Consider the following 20,868-nt stretch of genomic DNA (forward strand, 5'->3'; position numbering starts at 1 on the left):
TCTAGTTTCCACTGGATACAATATTCTCCACTTCCCAGATGAAACTTTAATATAATGGTGCTGTGCTGTGCTTCACCCACGGAAGGCTGGTGGATTATATGATTTCTGTTTGTTATTTTGTATCATTTAAATTTGCGGATTACTTTGGGAAACCAACAGAAGTAATCTCTTAGAAAGACACTCTATATACACAAGGACTCTGCAACAAAGGTAAGATACTAGAAAAATAATGTTCTGCAACTTACAGAATTTAAGAAACTTTAAACAAACCCAAAACTATGATAGTAGCTAATTTCCCCAACCCTGAATCCTGGCATCCTGTAAGAGAGGCTGCTCTGATATTATTGCACTTTGCTTCTGAGTCAAACCTACCTTAACAGCTCGAGTGCAAATTCAGTTTCTTTTCGACTTTTTTCAGTGATTGGGTAAAAGAGGAGTATGGATAAGCCTATAACAATGAGGATGGCAGGGACTGCCCCAATCAAGATTTTCAGTGTGAGGATCACAGTGCTGGATTGCCTGCACATCCCTGTTTTATAACCAGCAAACCTATAAAAACACACATACGGACACTGCTGTTATTCCTCTACCTAAAGGGCACTTGGTCACATTAAGGGCTTTCCCCGATCTCCTACCCTCCCACCACCAACTAAACCTCTGTTCCAATTTCTTCTTACACTTCCTCTTGCTCTTTTATATCTTATATGCTCCCTTTTCGGGGAGGGAAGCCAATCCTACGGCTACCAACATGAAATTTGTCACTGATATCAGTGGGAGCAGGTTTCAGCCCTTTGCCCCCTTTCTCCCACTCCTTGTCTTTGTGCCTTCTCTGAAATAATTTTATTACCTTTACACAGTCAAAGCATGGAATTACATGCTGCTGTTACTACTGTACAGACTTAATTATTAACAAAGAGGGACAATATCTAAACAAATACTTCGCCTCAGTCTTTGATGAGGCTAATGAGGATCTTAGGGATAATGGTAGCATGACAAATGGGAATGAGGATATGCAGGTAGATATTACTATATCTGAGGTAGAAACGAAACTCGAACAGCTTCATGGGACTAAATCGGGGGGCCCAGATAATCTTCATCCAAGAATATTAAAGGAATTGGCACATGAAATTGCAAGCCCATTAGCAAGAATTTTTAATGAATGGGTAAACTCAGGGGTTGTACCATATGACTGGAGAATTGCTAACATAGTTCCTATTTTTAAGAAAGGGGGGGAAAAACGTGATCTGGGTAACTACAGGCCTGTTAGTTTGACATCTGTAGTATGCAAGGTCTTGGAAAAAATTTTGAAGGAGAAAGTAGTTAAGGACATTGAGGTCAATGGTAAATGGGACAAAATACAACATGGTTTTACAAAAGGTAGATTGTGCCAAACCAACCTGATCTCCTTCTTTGAGAAAGTAACAGATTTTTTTAGACAAAGGAAATGCAGTGGATCTAATTTACCTAGATTTCAGTAAGGCGTTTGATACGATGCCACATGGGGAATTATTAGTTAAATTGGAAAAGATTGGGATCAATATGAACATTGAAAGGTTGATAAGGAATTGGTTAAAAGGGAGACTACAGCGAGTCATACTGAAAGGTGAACTGTCAGACTGGAGGGAGGTTACCAGTGGAGTTCCTCAGAGATTGGTTTTGGGACCAATCTTATTTAATCTTTTTATTACTGACCTTGGCACAAAAAGTGGGAGTGTGCTAATAAAGTCTGCGGATGATACTAAGCTGGGAGGTATTGCCAATTTAGAGAAGGACCAGGATATCATACAGGAGGATCTGGATGACCTTGTAAACTGGAGTAATAGTAATAGGATGAAATTTAATAGTGAGAAGTGTAAGATCATGCATTTATAACTAAGAATTTAGTTATAAGATGGGAACGCATCAATTAGAAGTAACAGAGGAGGAGAAGGACCTTGGAGTATTGGTTGACCACAGGATGACTATGAGCTGCCAATGTGATATGGCCGTGGAAAAAAGCTAATGCGGTCTTGGGATGCATCAGGCGAGGTATTTCCAGTAGAGATAAGGAGGTGTTAGTACTGTTATTCAAGGCACTGGTGAGACCTCATCTGGAATACTGTGTGCAGTTCTGGTCTCCCATGATTAAGAAGGATGAATTCAAACTGGAACAGGTACAGAGAAGGGCTACTAGGATGATCCGAGGAATGGAAAACCTGTCTTATGAAAGGAGACTCAAGGAACTTGGCTTGTTTAGCCTAACCAAAAGAAGGTTGAGGGGAGATATGATTGTTCTCTATAAATATATCAAAGGGATAAATACCGGAGAGGGAGAGGAATTATTTAAGCTCAGTACCAATGTGGACACAAGAACAAATGGATATTAACTGGCCATCGGGAAGTTTAGACTTGAAATTAGACTAAGTTTTCTAACCATCAGAAGAGTGAAGTTCTGGAATAGCTTTCCAAGGGAAGCAGTGGGGGCAAAAGACCCATCTGGCTTCAAGATTAAACTCAATAAGTTTATGGAGGAGATGGGATAACATGATTTTGGCAATTAATTGATCTTTAACTATTCATGGTAAATAGGCCCAATGGCCTGTGATGGGATGTTAGATGGGGTGGGATCTGAGTTACTACAGAGAATTCTGTCTTGGGTATCTGGCTGGTGAATCTTGCCCACATGCTTAGGGTTCAGCTGATTGCCATATTTGGGGTCGGGAAGGAATTTTCCTCCAGTGCAGATTGGAAGAGGCCCTGGGGGTTTTTCGCCTTCCTCTGTAGCATGGGGCATGGGTCACTTGCTGGAGGATTCTCTGCACCTTGACGTCTTTAAACCATGATTTGAGGACTTCAATAGCTCAGACATAGGTGAGAGGTTTATTGCAGGAGTGGGTGGGTGAGATTCTGTGGCCTGCATTGTGCAGGAGGTTGGACTACATGATCATAATGGTCCCTTCTGACCTTAGTATCTATGAACCTCTATATTTTGACGTGATATTGACAATTTGTGTTTTAATGGTTATAAAGCTTTAGCTTTTTGAATCTCAACATCTTTTGTCATTAAATAATTGTCTGATCTTCCCCGCATAATTTCCCATAGCTGTGAAAATTTAAATAGATAAAAATTGAAAAAATGCTTAAAATAATTATTGATTTTATCCATCAGAATTATTAAATAAAAATTGAATTCTGCCAAGTCTCTCTATAGCAGAGCTTGTCTGATAAGTGAATCCTATCCCTACTGAACAAAGCTCTTAAGCATGTGGTTAACTTTAAATGAAGGTGAGTAGTCCCACTGGCATCAACAGAAGTTCTTACCTCCTTAAAGCTAAGGACATGCTTCAGTGCTTTGCGGTACAGGATTACTCTTATGCTTAAAGTTAAGCATGTACTTATGTGATAGGCTGAATCAGAACCAGGGGTGGGCACAGTTTTACAATTACTGATGCCATGATTACCCATTTTCCATCAAACTACCTCCTATGTTCTCCCATAAATGTCAGCTCTGGACTCCAGCAGATGGCAAACTGCTGGGAGCTTGCTAACTAGAGTGAAGTAGCGTTAATCAGTTGACAGTAATTCTGTTAATTATGAGCTCTCTGTATGTAGTCACTAAAACAGAGACTTGTTTTCCTGAGGGGGGGGGGGGACACTGCAGCATCTGCTGCAAATTCATAACAGCTTGTGGGCAGATAAGTACTGACAAGTGGTTCCCAGTGTAGTCTATACATGAGCGACCACATCCCACCACCTTGTCATTTTGGTTCTCCAGTTTTAAACTGGAGTAGCAGTGGCAGAAGACACACAGTTAAATCACAACCGCCAACTGGGACTTGATCTCCTGCTCTACATAATGTGACCTCTACGGTGCAAAGTCAAAGTCAGCACAGAGGGGAGGTACTATAGGGTCACAGCACTGTGCAAGAGTTTGGAGGACAGCTTAAATCTGCCCTGTAGTAACAAGTTCCACTTTTCAAGAACGTTTCAGAAATATCTGGTTAATTACACTGGCTCTACCATCTATTTGAAATGTGACTTGTGACATTAATCTGGCTGGCTGAAATTTTTCGATTGGATATCAGGTTTTCGACGACATGAAAGCTTTAAAAGGCACGGTCTGCTTTTCCTTGGAAAAAAAGTGCTATTTTTTTATTCAAAATAAAATCTAAACAGACTAGACAAACAGTGGGAGGGGAAACCGAGAGCCAAAGAATTTACTTGCTCAAGGTCAACCTAGGGAGGTGGTGGAATCTCCATCCTTAGAGGTTTTTAAGGCCCAGCTTGACAAAGCCCTGGCTGGGATGATTTAGTTGGGGATTGGTCCTGCTTTGAGTAGGGGGTTGGACTAGATCTCCTGAGGTCTCTTCCAATCCTAATCTTCTATGATTCTATAACAAAGACCTCCTGAGGCAGAGTTGAGAACAGAACCCAGGTCTCCTGACTCTTAGACCAGTGCCCAAACCACTAAGTCCATGCTGCTACCTAAAGAAAGTGAAGAAGTGGGGTTTTTACCCACGGAAGCTTATGCTTTGTTAGTCTTTAAGGTGCCACCAGACTCCTTGTTGTTGCTTTCTTTAGGTAACAAAATCTAAAACCAAACAATTCTTAACAGGCCAGCAGGTGTCCTGGTGACCAGAAGTCTGACCTGTCAGATAACAATTTTGTGTTTAGGATTCAGCCATTATACATTCAAACTGGCAACCAGACTGTGTCTCTGAGCCCGCTGCATTCGCGAATGGTGAGAAGGCAATTACCACACAGCACCTCAGAGCCCTTTATTACAGCAACTAAGTGGAATAAAACATCACTTACTCCAGGCTTGCTGTGGAAATTCCTAATCCAATTCCGGCCGACATCTTGGTAAAGAAGACATATGAAGCATAAAAGATGGTTTCAGGTCCCTTTGCATGAGGATTCAGCAGGCGAAAGTGATCAACTACATCAGGCAACATTGACCTGCAAACCAGCAAGAGAAGAAGAGTATAAAAGCCTCAAGCAGAAGTTTCTGAGCCTCTTTAACATACAGAGTTTGCAGGGGCTTTTTTCTTGGAGGTTTGATTTGCGGAATTAATTGTGCAAACAAGATCATTTATTTTTGATAAGGTATTTAGGCTGACAATTACAAACAGAGAAAGTCAGATGGCAAAGAACCCAGAAACAGAAAAGTGGGTGACTCTGCACTACTAGGTCAACAAACAAAAACTGTAATGATAGGGGCTTTGCCATCTAAATGTAAAGGTGGGCAGTGGAGGTTGGAATTTGGTTTTGCAAAACCTCATTGGTTCAATTGAGAGGGTAGAATGTTTTTACCCAGGGAATGTCAAAATTTGCTGACTTAGGTGGAACATTTTTGAGGGAGGCACTTGTTAAAACATTTGCAGCACACTGCTGGGTAATTTAACTACTATGCAGAAAACTTTCTTTCAGAAATGAGTTTGATGAAGTTTTGATTTACTACTTCTGCAGAGAGCTAGTCAAATACAGACGGTTACACTGATTGAAAGGAAGACAAAAAGTTTTAATAGGAAATGCATGACAGCCACAACAGTTTACAAGGTTGTAATCTAGTAAGCAAACAAAACCCCAAGGTACAATTTTATTCACATCACATGGTTACAATATTTACTTTTTTTTTTTAAGTAATAGACAGTTACAAAAATATCTGAGTTAGATATTGGGTGATTGTGAATCTATGAGAAGCCCTAACATATAACTATAGTGCATTAACAAAACAGCAGTGTTAGGATACTAAAAGGACCTATTCTCCCACTGATGCAGAGGATTTAGAGTTGCTTACCCAAAGTCAAAGCCCCAGAATACCCATGGAGTCAGCACCTATGCCTGCCCCTATAGCACACTCCTGCATTTGCTCTCCATCATAGGGCCGCTTTGTAGGGATCTACAGCTTGGTGCAGGCTGCCCAAGCTACATTCTTAATTGTTTAGCCTTAATTGATTTGTACTCAATTTCCAATATAAATTCTGAAGTACTATTAAACTAAATCTAAACGACTGATTGAGTTAGGATTCTCAGGAGTTCTAGACACATTTAGGTTAATAATTTAATTTACAGATATTTTCAGAGAGCATTTACACATATGTACACACATAGCAGACATTAACAGTGGATACGTGACACTGAGTTATCACAGATCTCTCCTAGCCCAAATATAGGGGAAAACTCTGATTTCTCAGATACCACTGTATGTGGTAACTGTTGCCAAATTCTGAGTGTTTACATGGTGAACTCCACACAGTGTGTGTACAACACACATACACACTTCAAATGTAATATTTGCCTACCATGGCAACAACAAAGATGCTGCAATACTCAGACCAGAGACAAAGGCCACCACGTAAGCCAAAACCAGATTTGGGATTGTAACCAGCATGACCGCAAAAGGAATCATCCACTAAGAGAGGGAAAGAAGAACCAGAAGAAAAATGGTAGATAAGATATATAGCAGACAATGGAAAATATATTTTTTCACACAGAAGAGGTGGCATTGTGAAACGGCAGCTTATATAGTGCTATGATCCAACAAAGTTTAAAGCTTCAGTGTTGTGAGAGAACGGTGCTCCCACAGGGTCCTACTTCATTATTTAACTTAGCAAAAGAGAGGAAGTGAATAGAGCTCTGCAACGGGACTGGGATCCCACGGGTCCTGCAGGACCCACTGCCATAATAACAGGAGTGGGTAAAATATACTTTGTGCGTGGGAATGGGTGGGCAAAATCCCAGACTGGTAAGTTGTGGGAAAACATAATTTTTTTTTAAATAAAGGTTTTAATACTTAAATTTAAGTAAGGGGTAGAAAGAGATTTGATGTCTATTATAACAGGAATTAAAGTTATTGTTTTACACGGTTTAAGCAAGATTTGTGGGATTTTTTTAGTGGTAAAAATTGTGTCTGAATTCCATTGCTATACATATTATATAATATATTAACCAACTGTTTAAAATATGTGTCTTGCGGGATTTGTGGGATCTAAGATTTTTGCAGGTGGGAGCAGTGTAAAAATGCAAGAAACCATGAGGAAGGGAGTGGGTGGGAGGGGTAGTGGGTATTGCACAGCAAGACAGGAGTGAGATTTAAAAAATAGTCCTGCATAGGGCTCTAGAAGTGACAATACTTTAGAACAGAACAAGTCAGCCAGTGCTGCCATCTCCCCTTTATTTTCAACAACAGGAACACTTCCAGTACAGACAAGGCACTGCAAGGGGCTTTGAGTCATGTCTGGATTTAAAATCACCCATTTCACACATGAAATCAATTACTGATTTACAAGGAACTCTGGCACACATTGGTCTTCAGTGACTTTTTCAGAAACCTGGATATTAAGTATAAACAACTAACATTAGGGAGGCAATGTGGTCTAGTGGTTAACAGTAGGACAATTTACCCCACCACCATCCCCATGTCTGTCACTGACTTGCACTATAACCTCGGGTAAGTCACAAAGGCCCACATTTCCAGAATTGGAAATCTAAATTTGGATGACCTGGATTTGATTTTCAGCCGTGCTTAGCATCTTCACTTCAATTTGAAACAATGGGCTCATAAGAGTTAGAGATGCCCCCATTTAAAATGTGGACTCAAAAGCCATGCTCCCCAGTTGTCCCTGCATTCCATACCAGTCTTGTGCTATCACCTCAAATTCCTGTAAATAACTGACACAACGCGTCACAAAGCTGAGGTCTGCATAAAATGTTCTTTTTGTTAAATAACAAACATTTAAAGTTTCTTGGGTTTGTGTTGCTCGTTTTGATTCTCTGCACTATATTTGAAGCTTGAGTAGGCTGAGGGCATGAGCAAAGAACTTCAGTGAGGGTGCTGCTACTTTTGCGCTTGCTATTTATTTCTTCCGCAAGGAAAGCGGTGATCTTGGATACCTTGCCTGCTGGGGTCTAATCCATTTAAACAGGGGACACTTGTTGTATGTTTTAAATGCAGTTCCTGTCTAAGGAACAGACATTTGTGGGTAAACTCAAAAGGAGTAGCAAACCACCTTCCGAGACTACAGGTTCCCAGCATAAACAGCCTTTGCATTAGTCTGCAATGCTTGTGGCACAATCATTAGTTCACCACAAGAGAGCACTCTAGCAATACAGGTTTCAGAGGAACAGCCGTGTTAGTCTGTATTCGCAAAAAGAAAAGGAGTACTTGTGGCACCTTAGAGACTAACCAATTTATTTGAGCATGAGCTTTCGTGAGCTACAGCTCACTTCATCGGATGCATACTGTGGAAAGCATAGAAGATCTTTTTATATACACACAAAGCAAGAAAAATACCTCCTCCCACCCCACTCTACTGCTGGCAATAGCTTATCTAAAGTGATTACTCTCCTTACAATGTGTATGATAATCAAGTTGGGCCATTTCCAGCACAAATCCAGGTTTTCTCAACCACCCACCCACCCCCCCCCCCACACACAAAGGTATTTTTTCATGCTTTGTGTGTATATAAAATGATCTTCTGTACTTTCCACAGTACGCATCCGATGAAGTGAGCTGTAGCCCACAAAAGCCCACGCTCAAACAAATTGGCCAGTCTCCAAGGTGCCACAAGCACTCCCCTTCTCTTTGCGAATACAGACCGACACGGCTGTTACTCTGAAACCGGTCTCAACAGAGTGACTGCAGAGCTAGCAAAGCGCGACAACGTGCTGGCCGCTTCTAATCTCATATTAAACAGGGGCTAGGAAGCCTTCCTCTGTTATTTATGACAGGTTTCAGAGGAACAGCCGTGTCAGTCTGCATTCGCAAAAAGAAAAGGAGTACCCGTGGCACCCCAGAGACCAACCAACCCACTTGAGCACGAGCCTCCGCGAGCCACAGCTCACCTCATCAGATGCATACCGTGGAAACTGCAGCAGACTTTATATACACACAGAGAATATGAAACAATACCTCCTCCCACCCCACTGTCCTGCTGGTAATAGCTTATCTAAAGTGATCAACAGGTGGGCCATTTCCAGCATAAATCCAGGTTTTCTCACCCTCCACCCCCCCACACAAATTCACTCTCCTGCTGGTGCTAGCCCATCCAAAGTGACAACTCTTTACATAATCAAGTCGGGCTATTTCCTGCATAGATCAAGGTTTTCTCAAATCCCCCCCACCCCCATACACACACAAACTCACTCTCCTGCTGGTAATAGCTCATCTAAACTGACCACTCTCCAAGTTTAAATCCAAGTTAAACCAGAACATCTTCGGGGGGGGGGTAGGAAAAAACAAGAGGAAACAGGCTACCTTGCATAATGACTTAGCCACTCCCAGTCTCTATTTAAGCCTAAATTAATAGTATCCAATTTGCAAATGAATTCCAATTCAGCAGTTTCTCGCTGGAGTCTGGATTTGAAGTTTTTTTGTTTTAAGATAGCGACCTTCATGTCTGTGATTGCGTGACCAGAGAGATTGAAGTGTTCTCCGACTGGTTTATGAATGTTATAATTCTTGACATCTGATTTGTGTCCATGGACACAAATCAGATGTCAAGAATTATAACATTCATAAACCAGTCGGAGAACACTTCAATCTCTCTGGTCACGCAATCACAGACATGAAGGTCGCTATCTTAAAACAAAAAAACTTCAAATCCAGACTCCAGCGAGAAACTGCTGAATTGGAATTCATTTGCAAATTGGATACTATTAATTTAGGCTTAAATAGAGACTGGGAGTGGCTAAGTCATTATGCAAGGTAGCCTGTTTCCTCTTGTTTTTTCCTACCCCCCCCCCCCGAAGATGTTCTGGTTTAACTTGGATTTAAACTTGGAGAGTGGTCAGTTTAGATGAGCTATTACCAGCAGGAGAGTGAGTTTGTGTGTGTATGGGGGTGGGGGGGATGTGAGAAAACCTGGTTCTATGCAGGAAATAGCCCGACTTGATTATGTAAAGAGTTGTCACTTTGGATGGGCTAGCACCAGCAGGAGAGTGAATTTGTGTGGGGGGGTGGAGGGTGAGAAAACCTGGATTTATGCTGGAAATGGCCCACCTGTTGATCACTTTAGATAAGCTATTACCAGCAGGACAGTGGGGTGGGAGGAGGTATTGTTTCATATTCTCTGTGTGTATATAAAGTCTGCTGCAGTTTCCACGGTATGCATCTGATGAGGTGAGCTGTGGCTCGCGGAGGCTCGTGCTCAAGTGGGTTGGTTGGTCTCTGGGGTGCCACGGGTGCTCCTTTTCTTTTTGCGAATGCAGACTGACACGGCTGTTCCTCTGAAACCTGTCATAAATAACAGAGGAAAGCTTCCTAGCCCCTGTTTAATATGAGATTAGAAGCGGCCAGCACGTTGTCGCGCTTTGCTAGCTCTGCAGTCACTCTGTTGAGACCGGTTTCAGAGTAACAGCCGTGTCGGTCTGTATTCGCAAAGAGAAGGGGAGTGCTTGTGGCACCTTGGAGACTGGCCAATTTGTTTGAGCGTGGGCTTTTGTGGGCTACAGCTCACTTCATCGGATGCGTACTGTGGAAAGTACAGAAGATCATTTTATATACACACAAAGCATGAAAAAATACCTTTGTGTGTGGGGGGGGTGGGTGGGTGGTTGAGAAAACCTGGATTTGTGCTGGAAATGGCCCAACTTGATTATCATACACATTGTAAGGAGAGTAATCACTTTAGATAAGCTATTGCCAGCAGTAGAGTGGGGTGGGAGGAGGTATTTTTCTTGCTTTGTGTGTATATAAAAAGATCTTCTATGCTTTCCACAGTATGCATCCGATGAAGTGAGCTGTAGCTCACGAAAGCTCATGCTCAAATAAATTGGTTAGTCTCTAAGGTGCCACAAGTACTCCTTTTCTTCTAGCAATACAAGATCACACATTGCCTGCAAACAATTTGATGATTAACTCTGGGCTCAATGTCTGTGCCCACTCGGGAGCCAGAGCATCCAGAGAGGTTTTTAAATCGATAATAATACTGATTTTAAAACCGATTTTTCTAGTGGGGAAGGAGCAGGACCCAGGGCAGGCAAAACTGAAATGGTAATTCTCAGAAGCATCTCTTGTGCAAAGGCAGGTATGTGGGAGCAGTGTTCTCTAAGCTGCAAAGAAAATCATTGCAATAAGCAACCCATTTTTCCTACTCCGAAAACAAAAGGACCTTTAAATCCCACCAGGACCCACCAGGAGCAGTAACAGCAATATTCTACTGTCAGAACATGCTCCCCCCAGCCCCATCCAGAAGAACTTCAAAGCAGCACTATGGAAATGGAGCCATCGGTGGCTGAACGGTAGCAACCTGTATAGCACAGTGGGGCAAAGAGAAGGGAAGTTGGGGCAATCCTTTACAGAAAGAACTGCATGGGATCTTTAACACCCACATGGAGCAGAAATGGCCTCCATTTTTTAACTGTCTATGCAAAAACCTCTGCACTGCACATAACTCCATCTCTTTACCCCAGATGGACAAAGGGCCGTGTTGATTCTAGGGGGGTTTGAACCTGTAGTTTCAAGAAGCTTAGGTATGCTACAGCTAGTGTTTAGACCACTAAGCCACCTCCTCCAACCAATTTAAGTGTGAGGACGAGCGGTAAAAAAGGAGTCTGTGTCCATCATCTAGAATACAAGAACTATACTATAATGCCGAGTCTATACAGGTGCTCAGTTTTTCAGGTAACCATCCCATCTTCAAATCACCTCAGAGAAGTCCTTCTTCCCTTCACCCTGAAGAGGGCTGAAATTATGGTGGGAAAACTACCTCTCTTCAGATATTTTTTTCAGAACCTTCTGCAATGACGTCTGCAGAAATACAGTTGCAATTAGTGAGGCAATTCTGCTTTCACAGTGACGGTGAGCAGATATAAGAGCTACAGATTCTCTTGAGCTTATGGCAAAGGAAGCCTTTGGGATGCACTGCCAGACAAGAGACTTTCACTGTGTAAACAGGAAGTACTCACACCATACGAGGGTGTGCCTACATTGCAAAAAAGGTGCTTTCTTCAATCCAGCTCCCTTGTAGTCTACAACACAACTAGCTAACATAATGGTAAAAGTGCTAAACCATGATTTGTTTGAGTTGAGGGGGCTTTCCAATAATGGTAAACTGACTTGATTCAGTCAACTCCATTGAAGAAAGCACTTTTGTTTGCTGCGTAGACAGTGCCTAGAAGGTAACTCTGTTCCCTTGAGGTCCATCTCAGCTTCTGCTAATTGCCTTTGCTGGCATGCTAATCAGAAGCAGGGATGGTCTTTAACCGTGAATTTCAGATGCATATTTCAAAGCATCCAAAGATCAGAGGTATCTGAAGCCAGTGTTTTGCTTTCAGCCCATCTCCAATTCATCAGACGTCACTGCAATATATAGATTTTAGCTTCAACAAATTGCTGCTATTCGTTACACCACCAGCTACCACCAGCCGTGAAGTATCTGAGGTTATTAAAAATGTTACAACACTTATAAAGCTAGATTCAGTGGGGAAATGCAGCCAATGCCAAAGCTCATCTACAGGCAGAGTTTTTCATAAAGCTCCCACTTTCTTCCTTGCCTCCTTCCCAGGGACTTGAAGTGCCTCAGCCTGCATGATGTGTCCAGGCTGAAAGCTCAAGTTGAGCTCTAGAGTGAGGAGTCAATGCAGACAGCAATGTGAACTCTCTCTGCTACTTGCCCTCAGTCCGAGGTTAAAAAAAAAAAACAGCAAAAGCTCAGGCAGGCATCTTGGCTCTGCCTTGGGAAGCTGTGACAGTTAAATCAGGCTTCTTTCTTCTGGGACCACTAAGATGCTAGCACAGGGGCTGGCAACCTTTCAGAAGTGGTGTGCCCAGTCTTCATGTATTCACTTGAATGTAAGGTTTCGCGTGCCAGTAATACATTCTAACGTTTTTGGAAGGTCTCTATGTCTAGATTATATAACTAAACTGTTGTATGTAAAGTAAACAAGGTCTTTAAAATGTTTAAGAAGCTTCATTTAAAATTAAATTAAAATGCAGATCTTATCAGTTTAGTGCAGTGGTTCTTAACCTGGGATGCATGCACCCCCTGGGGGTGTGAGATGCCCTTTCTGGGGGTATGAGACATGCCAGATTATTTTAGAAGATAAATCATCGAAAACACAAATTAAGCACAGGCACATAAGTACAACTACTTTGTTTCATCAAATCTATGTATTTATTAACATTATACATTTTTTAATGATTACTGTAATATACAAAGTTTTTAAGTTTTCAAGTTTTTAAGCTAATTGTAGTGTAATTTTTATAAGCAGTGAGAGAACATACTTTGAGAACTCCAGACCATCAGCGGGCTGAGCGGGCCTGGATGTAGTGTATTAAATTGCTCCCCATAGTAATGTGCTACTTACAGTGTACTACTTATGGCTGCCAGTCCTGATGCTCTGAGAGGCATGGTAAGGGGACGGGGAACAGGGGTGGTTGGATAGGCATGGGAGTCCTGAGGGGCCTGTCAGGGGTGTGGATAGGAGTCGGGGCAGTCAGGGGACAGGGAAGAGGGGGGCTTGGATGGGGGGTGGACTCGGGGGGGGGGTCGGATAGGGGTGAGGGGGTCCCAGGAGGGGGCGGTCAGGAGACAAGGAGAAGGGGAGGTTGGATGGGTGGAGGTTTCTGAGGGGGCGGTCAGGGGGTCCTGGGAGGGGGTAGTCAGGGGACAAGGAGTAGTGGGGGTTGGATGGGTCAGTGGTTATGAGGAGGGCAGTCAGGGGGCGGGAAGTGTTAGGGGGCGGATTGGGGGCGGGCTGTTTGGGGAGGCACAGCCTTCCCTACCCCAGTGTAGTGTATTAAATTGCTCCCCGTAGGAATGTGCTACTTACAGTGTACTACTTATGGCTCCTGGTGCTCCGCAAGCAGCACATTCCTACGGGGAGACATTTAATACACTACACCGGCAGACAGAACCCCAGACTGGCGGCGGGCCGAGCGGCTTAGCCCGCCACCGGACTGGGGTTCTGTCCGCCGGCTCCTGCCAGCTGGGGTCCCGGCTGCCGGCCCCACTCAGCCCACTGCCGGCCTGGGGTTCCGTTCACCCAGGCCAGCAGTGGGCTGAGCGGGGGCGGCGGCCGGGACCCCGGCTGGCAGCAGCATGCCAGTAAAAATCGGCTCACGTGCTGCCTTTGGCCCGCGTGCTGCAGGTTGCCGACCCCTTTGCTAGCAGCTCATTTATTTATTTTACTTTGTAAACATTTGCAGGAAGAGGGAAAACCAACACTACAGGAAGCTCATCCTTTTGGCTCAAAGGGGTTCATGCTAGATCTTCCCCAAACTCAGTTCAGGAGGGTTTCACTACTCTCTCCCCCATGACTGAGGCAGACTTAGTCAGCTGAAACTACCAAATTTGGCCAAGCTAAATATCAGATAACATAGCCCTTGAACACAGGACAGTTCAGATCTGAATCTGAAACTCTGTGCTCAGGTTCATCTCTGTGAGACAGATACAAAGTGGAACCTGGTTAGACTTTGGGTCAAGTTTGCATCTCGTCTTGGCTCACTAACCCATCTCTTGGAAAATTTCTTTGAAAAACTTGGAGTTTGCCTGAATTGGTACAATTCAAGATTTGAAACGAACCCTGAAATCAGGAAAACTTCTGCTGGTGTCGGTTTTTATTACAAAAGTTGTGAACGGTTCCTGAGGAAGCTGCTATTGACATGTAAGATGCCATGTTGCACAGATTTTCATAACGGTTTACTTACGGAAATCCCACATGCTGCACTTTTCTTGCCAAATTGCTGTAGAAACCACTGCCAGAATGGAATGCTCACCGCTGCTGATACCTATATATGATGCAAAAATATTTGTACAGTACTGACTAGGTCTAGGATCATCTCCAGAGGCTACAGTGACACCCTATACTATACTATGCGAAGGATTTGGACTGAGGAAGGACTCTGGGATTCCTGCTCCCTTCACAACTAAGAGACAACTAAGAATCACAAAAATTACAGATGAAAAAGTCTCATTAGGTCATCTAATCCATCTCCTTACCATGCAGAACTGTCCCATGCAGACACACACATCACCAAGGTGATGGATACAATATAAGAATTTAAATAGAAAAGAATATAGTACATTCCCCAGTGATTTGTCCAGTGCACTATTACATGTCCCAAGTGATAAGTGACTATTCACTATTTCCAAGTGATAAGTGATAGACTATTCAAATACATTTTAAGAACAGAAACTTTCTCCCAATACGCATCTTAAATTTTCCCTTTCTTAACGTAAACCATAGAAATTAAGAGACAGAAATGACCAGCTAGTTCGTTCAGTCCATCCCCCGGCAAATTCTAATTGTACTTCATGCTACTGCTTTCCATTTAAACATCTAAAAACTCGTGGGTGTCTCTCTTTCTCTACATATAGATTTATAGATATATATTGATTTATATAGATAGAATTAAACACAACACCATCCTTGAAAGGAAAGCTGAAGTAAGTACAGGATTCACTCCTTTGGGGGCGGATATATCCAGTACTGCAATTGATCAAAGCCAAAATGTCATCCCATTATTCCTAGCTTTACCCCACCTTGTACCTCCTAAACAATTCCTCTCCCTCCTTGGCATTTATATCTTTCCAATACCTACAGAGACTAGGGATATAAGAAAAGAAAGATTACCTACCTTCCGTTACCAGAGTTCTTCGAGATGTGTGGTCCCTACCTATACTACCTGTGGGATATGCATGTGCTTTATGCACCTGAGACTGGAAGAGTCTTGCCAGTAGTGTCTGTTGGTCCCCATGCTCTAATGCAAGGGCAGGAGGGACAGTGTTGACTGGCCACCTCTCCAGTTCCATCTATACTGCAAATCAAGTGTTATGATCTGAAGCACAGGAGAAGGAGGGCAGGTAATGGAATACAGAAAGGGAGCACACCTCTTAACGAACGCCAATTACAAAAGAAGGTAGGTAACTTTTCTGCAAGTGCTGGTCCCTATGTGTATTTCACTGTGCATGACTGACAAGCAGTACTCATGATGCAGGAGGGTACAAGGACTTCTGCTGTACTCTCTATAGGAATGCTGACCCAAAGGATGTATTATTACACAGTGCTGCCTTGAGTGCAGGGTACTGGACTAGATGACCTACTGAGGTCCCTTCCAGTCCTACACTTCTATGCTCAGATGAGGAGGCTTGCATCAAGACACAAGTGTCTTGTGAAGATATGAACAGAACGCCACAGAGCTGCTTTACATATACCAAGGAGGGGTACTTCCTAAAGCGAAGCTGTTGAAGCACCTTTCCTCTGGTGGAGTGGGCCTTGCTCTGCCAGGTGGAGCTGCATGAGATAACTGGTAAGAGAGCAACATACAGCCTGAAATCCACTTGGATAGTCTTTGTGAAGATAATGCTTGTTCTTTCATATGTTGCACTAGGGCCACAAACAGCCCAGGCAATCTCATAAAGGGCTTTGTTCTCTGAAGATAGAATGACAATGCCCAAGATATGTCCAGTGAATGGAGTCTCTGATCCTAATGGCTGGTATGAGGCTTAGGAAAAATATATACAGGTACATGTATAGTCTGAAATTACTTTGGACACAAACTGTGGGTGCAGCCTCAAGGAAACCTTATTCTTACGGAAACCGATGTATGATGGGCCATGTATAAGGGCCCCAAGTTTGCCTACCCTTGTAGCCAAAGTGATGTTCACCAGAAAGGCTAACTTCCTAGAGTAACATGAAAGAGAGCATTTTGCTAGTGGTTCAAATGGTGATTTACTTAGCATGGAAAGGACCAAGTTGGATCCCATGTTGGGAAAGATCTGGCTATTGGAGAGAAGATTCTGATTAAGCCCTTCAGAAATTGCACAATCACTGGATGCGTGAAGATGGAGTAGTCACCAAGAGGAAGGTGGTAGGCACTAATTGCCACCAAATGAACCCATAGGGATCTATGGGAAAGACGAGAAAATTTCAGGGTGAGCAGACAGTCTAAAATAATGGGAATGTCCATGTTGTCTGAGGACATTTGGTGACATCTGACTCCAAACAGAGAATCTTTTCAACTTAGCTAAGTAACACCTTCTAGTGGATTCTTTCCTGATATTGTTCAGGATGGCTTTAACAGCTGTTGAACATTTCTGCTGTAGGTTCAATGCCCATCCAAATACCAGGCTGTGAGGTGAAGTTACTCTGGATTCAGATGCCTGATCTTGCCCTTGTCCTGTGGAGGAGGTCTGGCAAGGACTGGATGCTGACTGGTGTGGACAAGATGTCAAATCAAGAAGGATGGGGAACTGAATTCTCTTGGCCATATGGGAGCAATGGGGGTGATCACTGCCTTGTCCCGCTGGACATTCCTGAGAACTCAAGGTAAGAGTGGAATGGGGTAGGGGAAGACTACATCAAATTTCCCATCCATGGGAGTAGAAGGACATCTCCCTTGGAATTATGACTGTACACCCCGCAGGGAAGTATATTGTGCATTTCTTGTCTTGAGACGCAAACAGGTCCAGAATCGGAGATACCCTTGCTGGAATAGGTCTTTCACCAATGAATAGTGAATCTCCCATTTGCCATCCATCAAGAAGTGCTGAGACTGTTTGCTTGTGTATTGTGAATTCCCGGAACACGAACTGCCGATAAGGTAACCCAATGACAAATGCACCAATTCCAGAGGCAGACTGCCTCTATGCAAAGGGTGTAGATCTTGCTCCTCCTTGCTTGTTGATGTAGAACACAGCCATCATGTTGCCTGACATCACCTGAATGTGCTGGGAATGAATGAATGGTAAGAATTGTTAGCAGGCCTCTGAGACGGCTCTCAGTTCCATGAGACTTTTGTGCACCCTGGACTCACAAGGTGTCCATATGCCTTGTGCTATTTGTTCGTCCAGATGTGCACCCCAGACTACTAAGGAGGCATCCACGATTAGCGTTTTCTGAGCAGGTGGCGGAGAGAAAGGACCTGTTCTTCGTCCTGCCACCAAACCTTGTATCCTGGGTGAGGAGTGTGTGACGTTCCCCTCTGGTGTTATCTGGACCAGTGATCTGCTAGGTCACTCCAATCCTTGACCCTGGGGGCCAGCCTTACCTTGCTGTGCTGTGAGAACTCCCACTCCTGGGCTGTTCATGCACAGCCTCTGGCATGCAAGCTGCTCTCAGCTACTTGCAACCAAATGACACTAGCCGATATCTCTGGTCCCAGACACAACCCTAGGAACCTCTGTCTTGCAGTGTCCAGTTATGCCCGCTGGACTCTGCAAGTTTATATGAGTTCGTCAATTTAACAAATAAATTGATATGTACCAGGCTTGTTATTCCAAGGGGAGTCTCTGACACGCTTCAAACCAAATGCACTGCTTCAGGTAGAACAAACAAACAAATGTATTAACTATGAAAGATAGATCTTAAGTGATTATAAGTCAAAGCATAAGTCACATTTGGTCAAATGAAATAAAAGCAAAACACATTCTAAGCTGATCTTAACACTTTCAGCGCCCTTACAAACTTAAATGCTTCTCACCACAGGCTGGCTGGTTGCTCTTCAGCCAGGCTCTCCCCTTCGATCAGCGCTTCAGTTGCTTGGTGTGGTGTCTGTAGATGTTGGTTGAAGAGAGAGGAAGAGCATGGCAAACATCCCTTTTACCATGTCCTTTCTTCCCTCTTGGCTTTCCCTCCGCCCTTCAGACTCGGGTGACCATTACATCATCGCAGCCCCAAACTGACCAAAGGAAGGGGGGTGACTCACTCGAGAGTCCAACAGATCCTTTTGTTGCTGCCTAGGCCAGCGTCCTTTGTTCCTGTGAGTCTGGGCTGGGCTTGTCCCATACATGGCCTGATGAGGTGTGAACTCTGCTCTTGGAGAGTTTTTGCCTGGGCTTATTTTAAGCCATGAAGACACATTTTCAACCTCGTAACTATATACATGAAATTATAACCTATAACATTACTATAACATCACTATAACAACAATGCTCAGTGCATCATGAGTCTTCCGAAGACACCCAACATGACAAACTTTGCATTGAATACCACACAATCATTTTACAAGAATGAACATGGGGGTGCTGGGTGTTCCCCCCGTGTACAGAGCATCACAGAGTGTAATTAACTGGTCCATACTGTGCCTGCTTGGCACATATACTACTCAAAAACAGGCTTGTAGACAGTCAAGTCAGAGGCACATGACTGGTGTCACATAGGTTCAAGATGCCATGTAACCCAGGATGACAAGGATGTTTGTGAGAGCTCTCTCAGCTGATTGATCAGAATGTTCATAGACTGAAATATCTCTAATATGGAAGTAAGCTCTGTCCAACTGGTCATGGTTGTTTCTACAGTTGCTCCAATGAATTCTGTGGTCTGCGTTGAAGCTGAAATGGACTTTTCTACATTCATGCAAATTCCTAGTTACTCCTGAGGGCATTCTGTGACAAGAAATTAAAAATTCTGCACCAAAAAAATTAAAATTCTGAGCGCAATATTTTAAAATTCTGCAAATTTTATTTGTCAAATAAATGTGGAGGCTTCAGCATGGCATTGTGGAGCACAAGTCACTGGCTGCAGAGAGGTGGGAGATCATTGTGCCATTCCCCCCCCCCCGGGACACGGACTCATTAGTGGGGCTGCACCCAATCCTGACACAGCACAAGGACCGGGCCTGCCCTAGAAACATCCCAGGGCCATGCCCCTCCATGTCAGGTGCACCAGGTGTGGGCAGGCAGGATCCAAGTGTGGAGGGGCTTAGTGTGGGGGGATCCAGGTGTGGGTTGAGAGGGTTCTGTGTGGGGCAACCTGGGTGTAGGAAGCAGTGGGGAATCTGGGTGTGTGTGGGGGAATCTAGATGCACAGGGACTTATTGGAGGTTCTGGGTGCAAGTTATGGGACTCTGCGGGGTGGGGTCCAGGTGAAGGTGGTTGGGGCTCAGCGGGGGGAGTCTGGGTGTGGGGGGATAGAGCTTGACAGTTGTGGGGGGGCTCAGTGGGGGATCCAGATGCTGGGGGGAGTGGGGCTGAGTGCGGTGGAGATCCAGGTGTAGCTGGTTGGGGCTCAGTGGGGTGGGGATCCGAGTGCAGGTGGCTCATCAGGGTGCTCCAGAAGCAGGGGGAGTAGGGCTTATCGGGGGGGGTTGAGTGCAGGGGGGGGTGAGGCTCAGCAGGAGGGTCTGGGTATAAGGGGGTCTGGATGCATGGAGGTTGAGCAGATGGGGGAGCAGCTCTCTATAGAGGGATCCCTCCCCCTGCATCTGAGAAGTGATGGGTACAGGAAGTCAGGGGGGAGTTTGCAGAGCTTTCTGCTGCTGGGGGAGTAATCTGGCACTGGGTCTGACCCAGTCCCAGATGCTGTGCAGGGGAAGAGGAAGTCCCGTCCTCCCGAGTGCAGTGTAGGAGCCACCAGACATCCCGCTTCCTGCCCCACAGTGATTTACCTCTCTGCCGGCTGCCCTGGGCACCCAAAACATACTGCTGTGGAGGGTTGGATGACTGCTCTTATGGCTTCCCTTTGCTTCCCTGTCAGAAAGTCATTTTTCTGCAGGGAAGCAAAGAAATCTGCTGGCGGACATAAATTCTGCGCTTGCGCAGCATTTCCCCAGGAGTACCTACTGATGTTAGAAGATTAATGAGAGATGAGGTTGATGTCATTCCCTCCTGTTGAGACTTCCATGAGAAGCCAGCAGTCTAGGTATAGAAAGACAATGGAACCATTGTGCTGGAAGCATGCTGCCACTAACAAAAATACCTTTGTAAATACTCTGGTTGCTGTTGCCAGTCCAAAAGAAAGCACTCTGTACTGATAATGCTTCATACCTATCATGAACATTCTGTAGGAGGGGAAGAGGTTTATATGAAATTAGGTTCTCATGTGGGGAGCTGTGAACTATTCATTTCTGTTTAGGGATGGGTTTATTGATGCCAAGGTGACCATCCTGAATCTTAGTCTTTGGCTGAAAACATTGAGGTGCAAGAGGTGTGATATGGGTTTCCA

General features: G+C 44.1%; 1 protein-coding gene across 8 annotated transcripts in view; it reads right to left on the minus strand.

The window, feature by feature from the left end:
- MFSD2B (MFSD2 lysolipid transporter B, sphingolipid) overlaps positions 1–20,868 on the minus strand; it is an 80,777-nt gene that overhangs the window by 17,366 nt on the left and 42,543 nt on the right. For 6 of the 8 annotated variants that reach the window (XM_048845643.2, XM_048845642.2, XM_048845635.2 and 3 more), the window contains 4 exons: positions 14,633–14,713; positions 6,285–6,394; positions 4,795–4,938; positions 373–549 (listed from right to left, as the gene is read on the minus strand). In XM_048845643.2, coding sequence (XP_048701600.1) covers positions 373–549; positions 4,795–4,938; positions 6,285–6,394; positions 14,633–14,713 — 512 coding nt within the window. The remainder of the gene's footprint in view (positions 1–372; positions 550–4,794; positions 4,939–6,284; positions 6,395–14,632; positions 14,714–20,868) is intronic. The other 2 variants (XM_075126383.1, XM_048845645.2) reach the window with 1 other exon arrangement.

Source organism: Caretta caretta, chromosome 3 (assembly GCF_965140235.1).
Source record: "Caretta caretta isolate rCarCar2 chromosome 3, rCarCar1.hap1, whole genome shotgun sequence".
Lineage (NCBI taxonomy): Eukaryota > Metazoa > Chordata > Testudines > Cheloniidae > Caretta > Caretta caretta.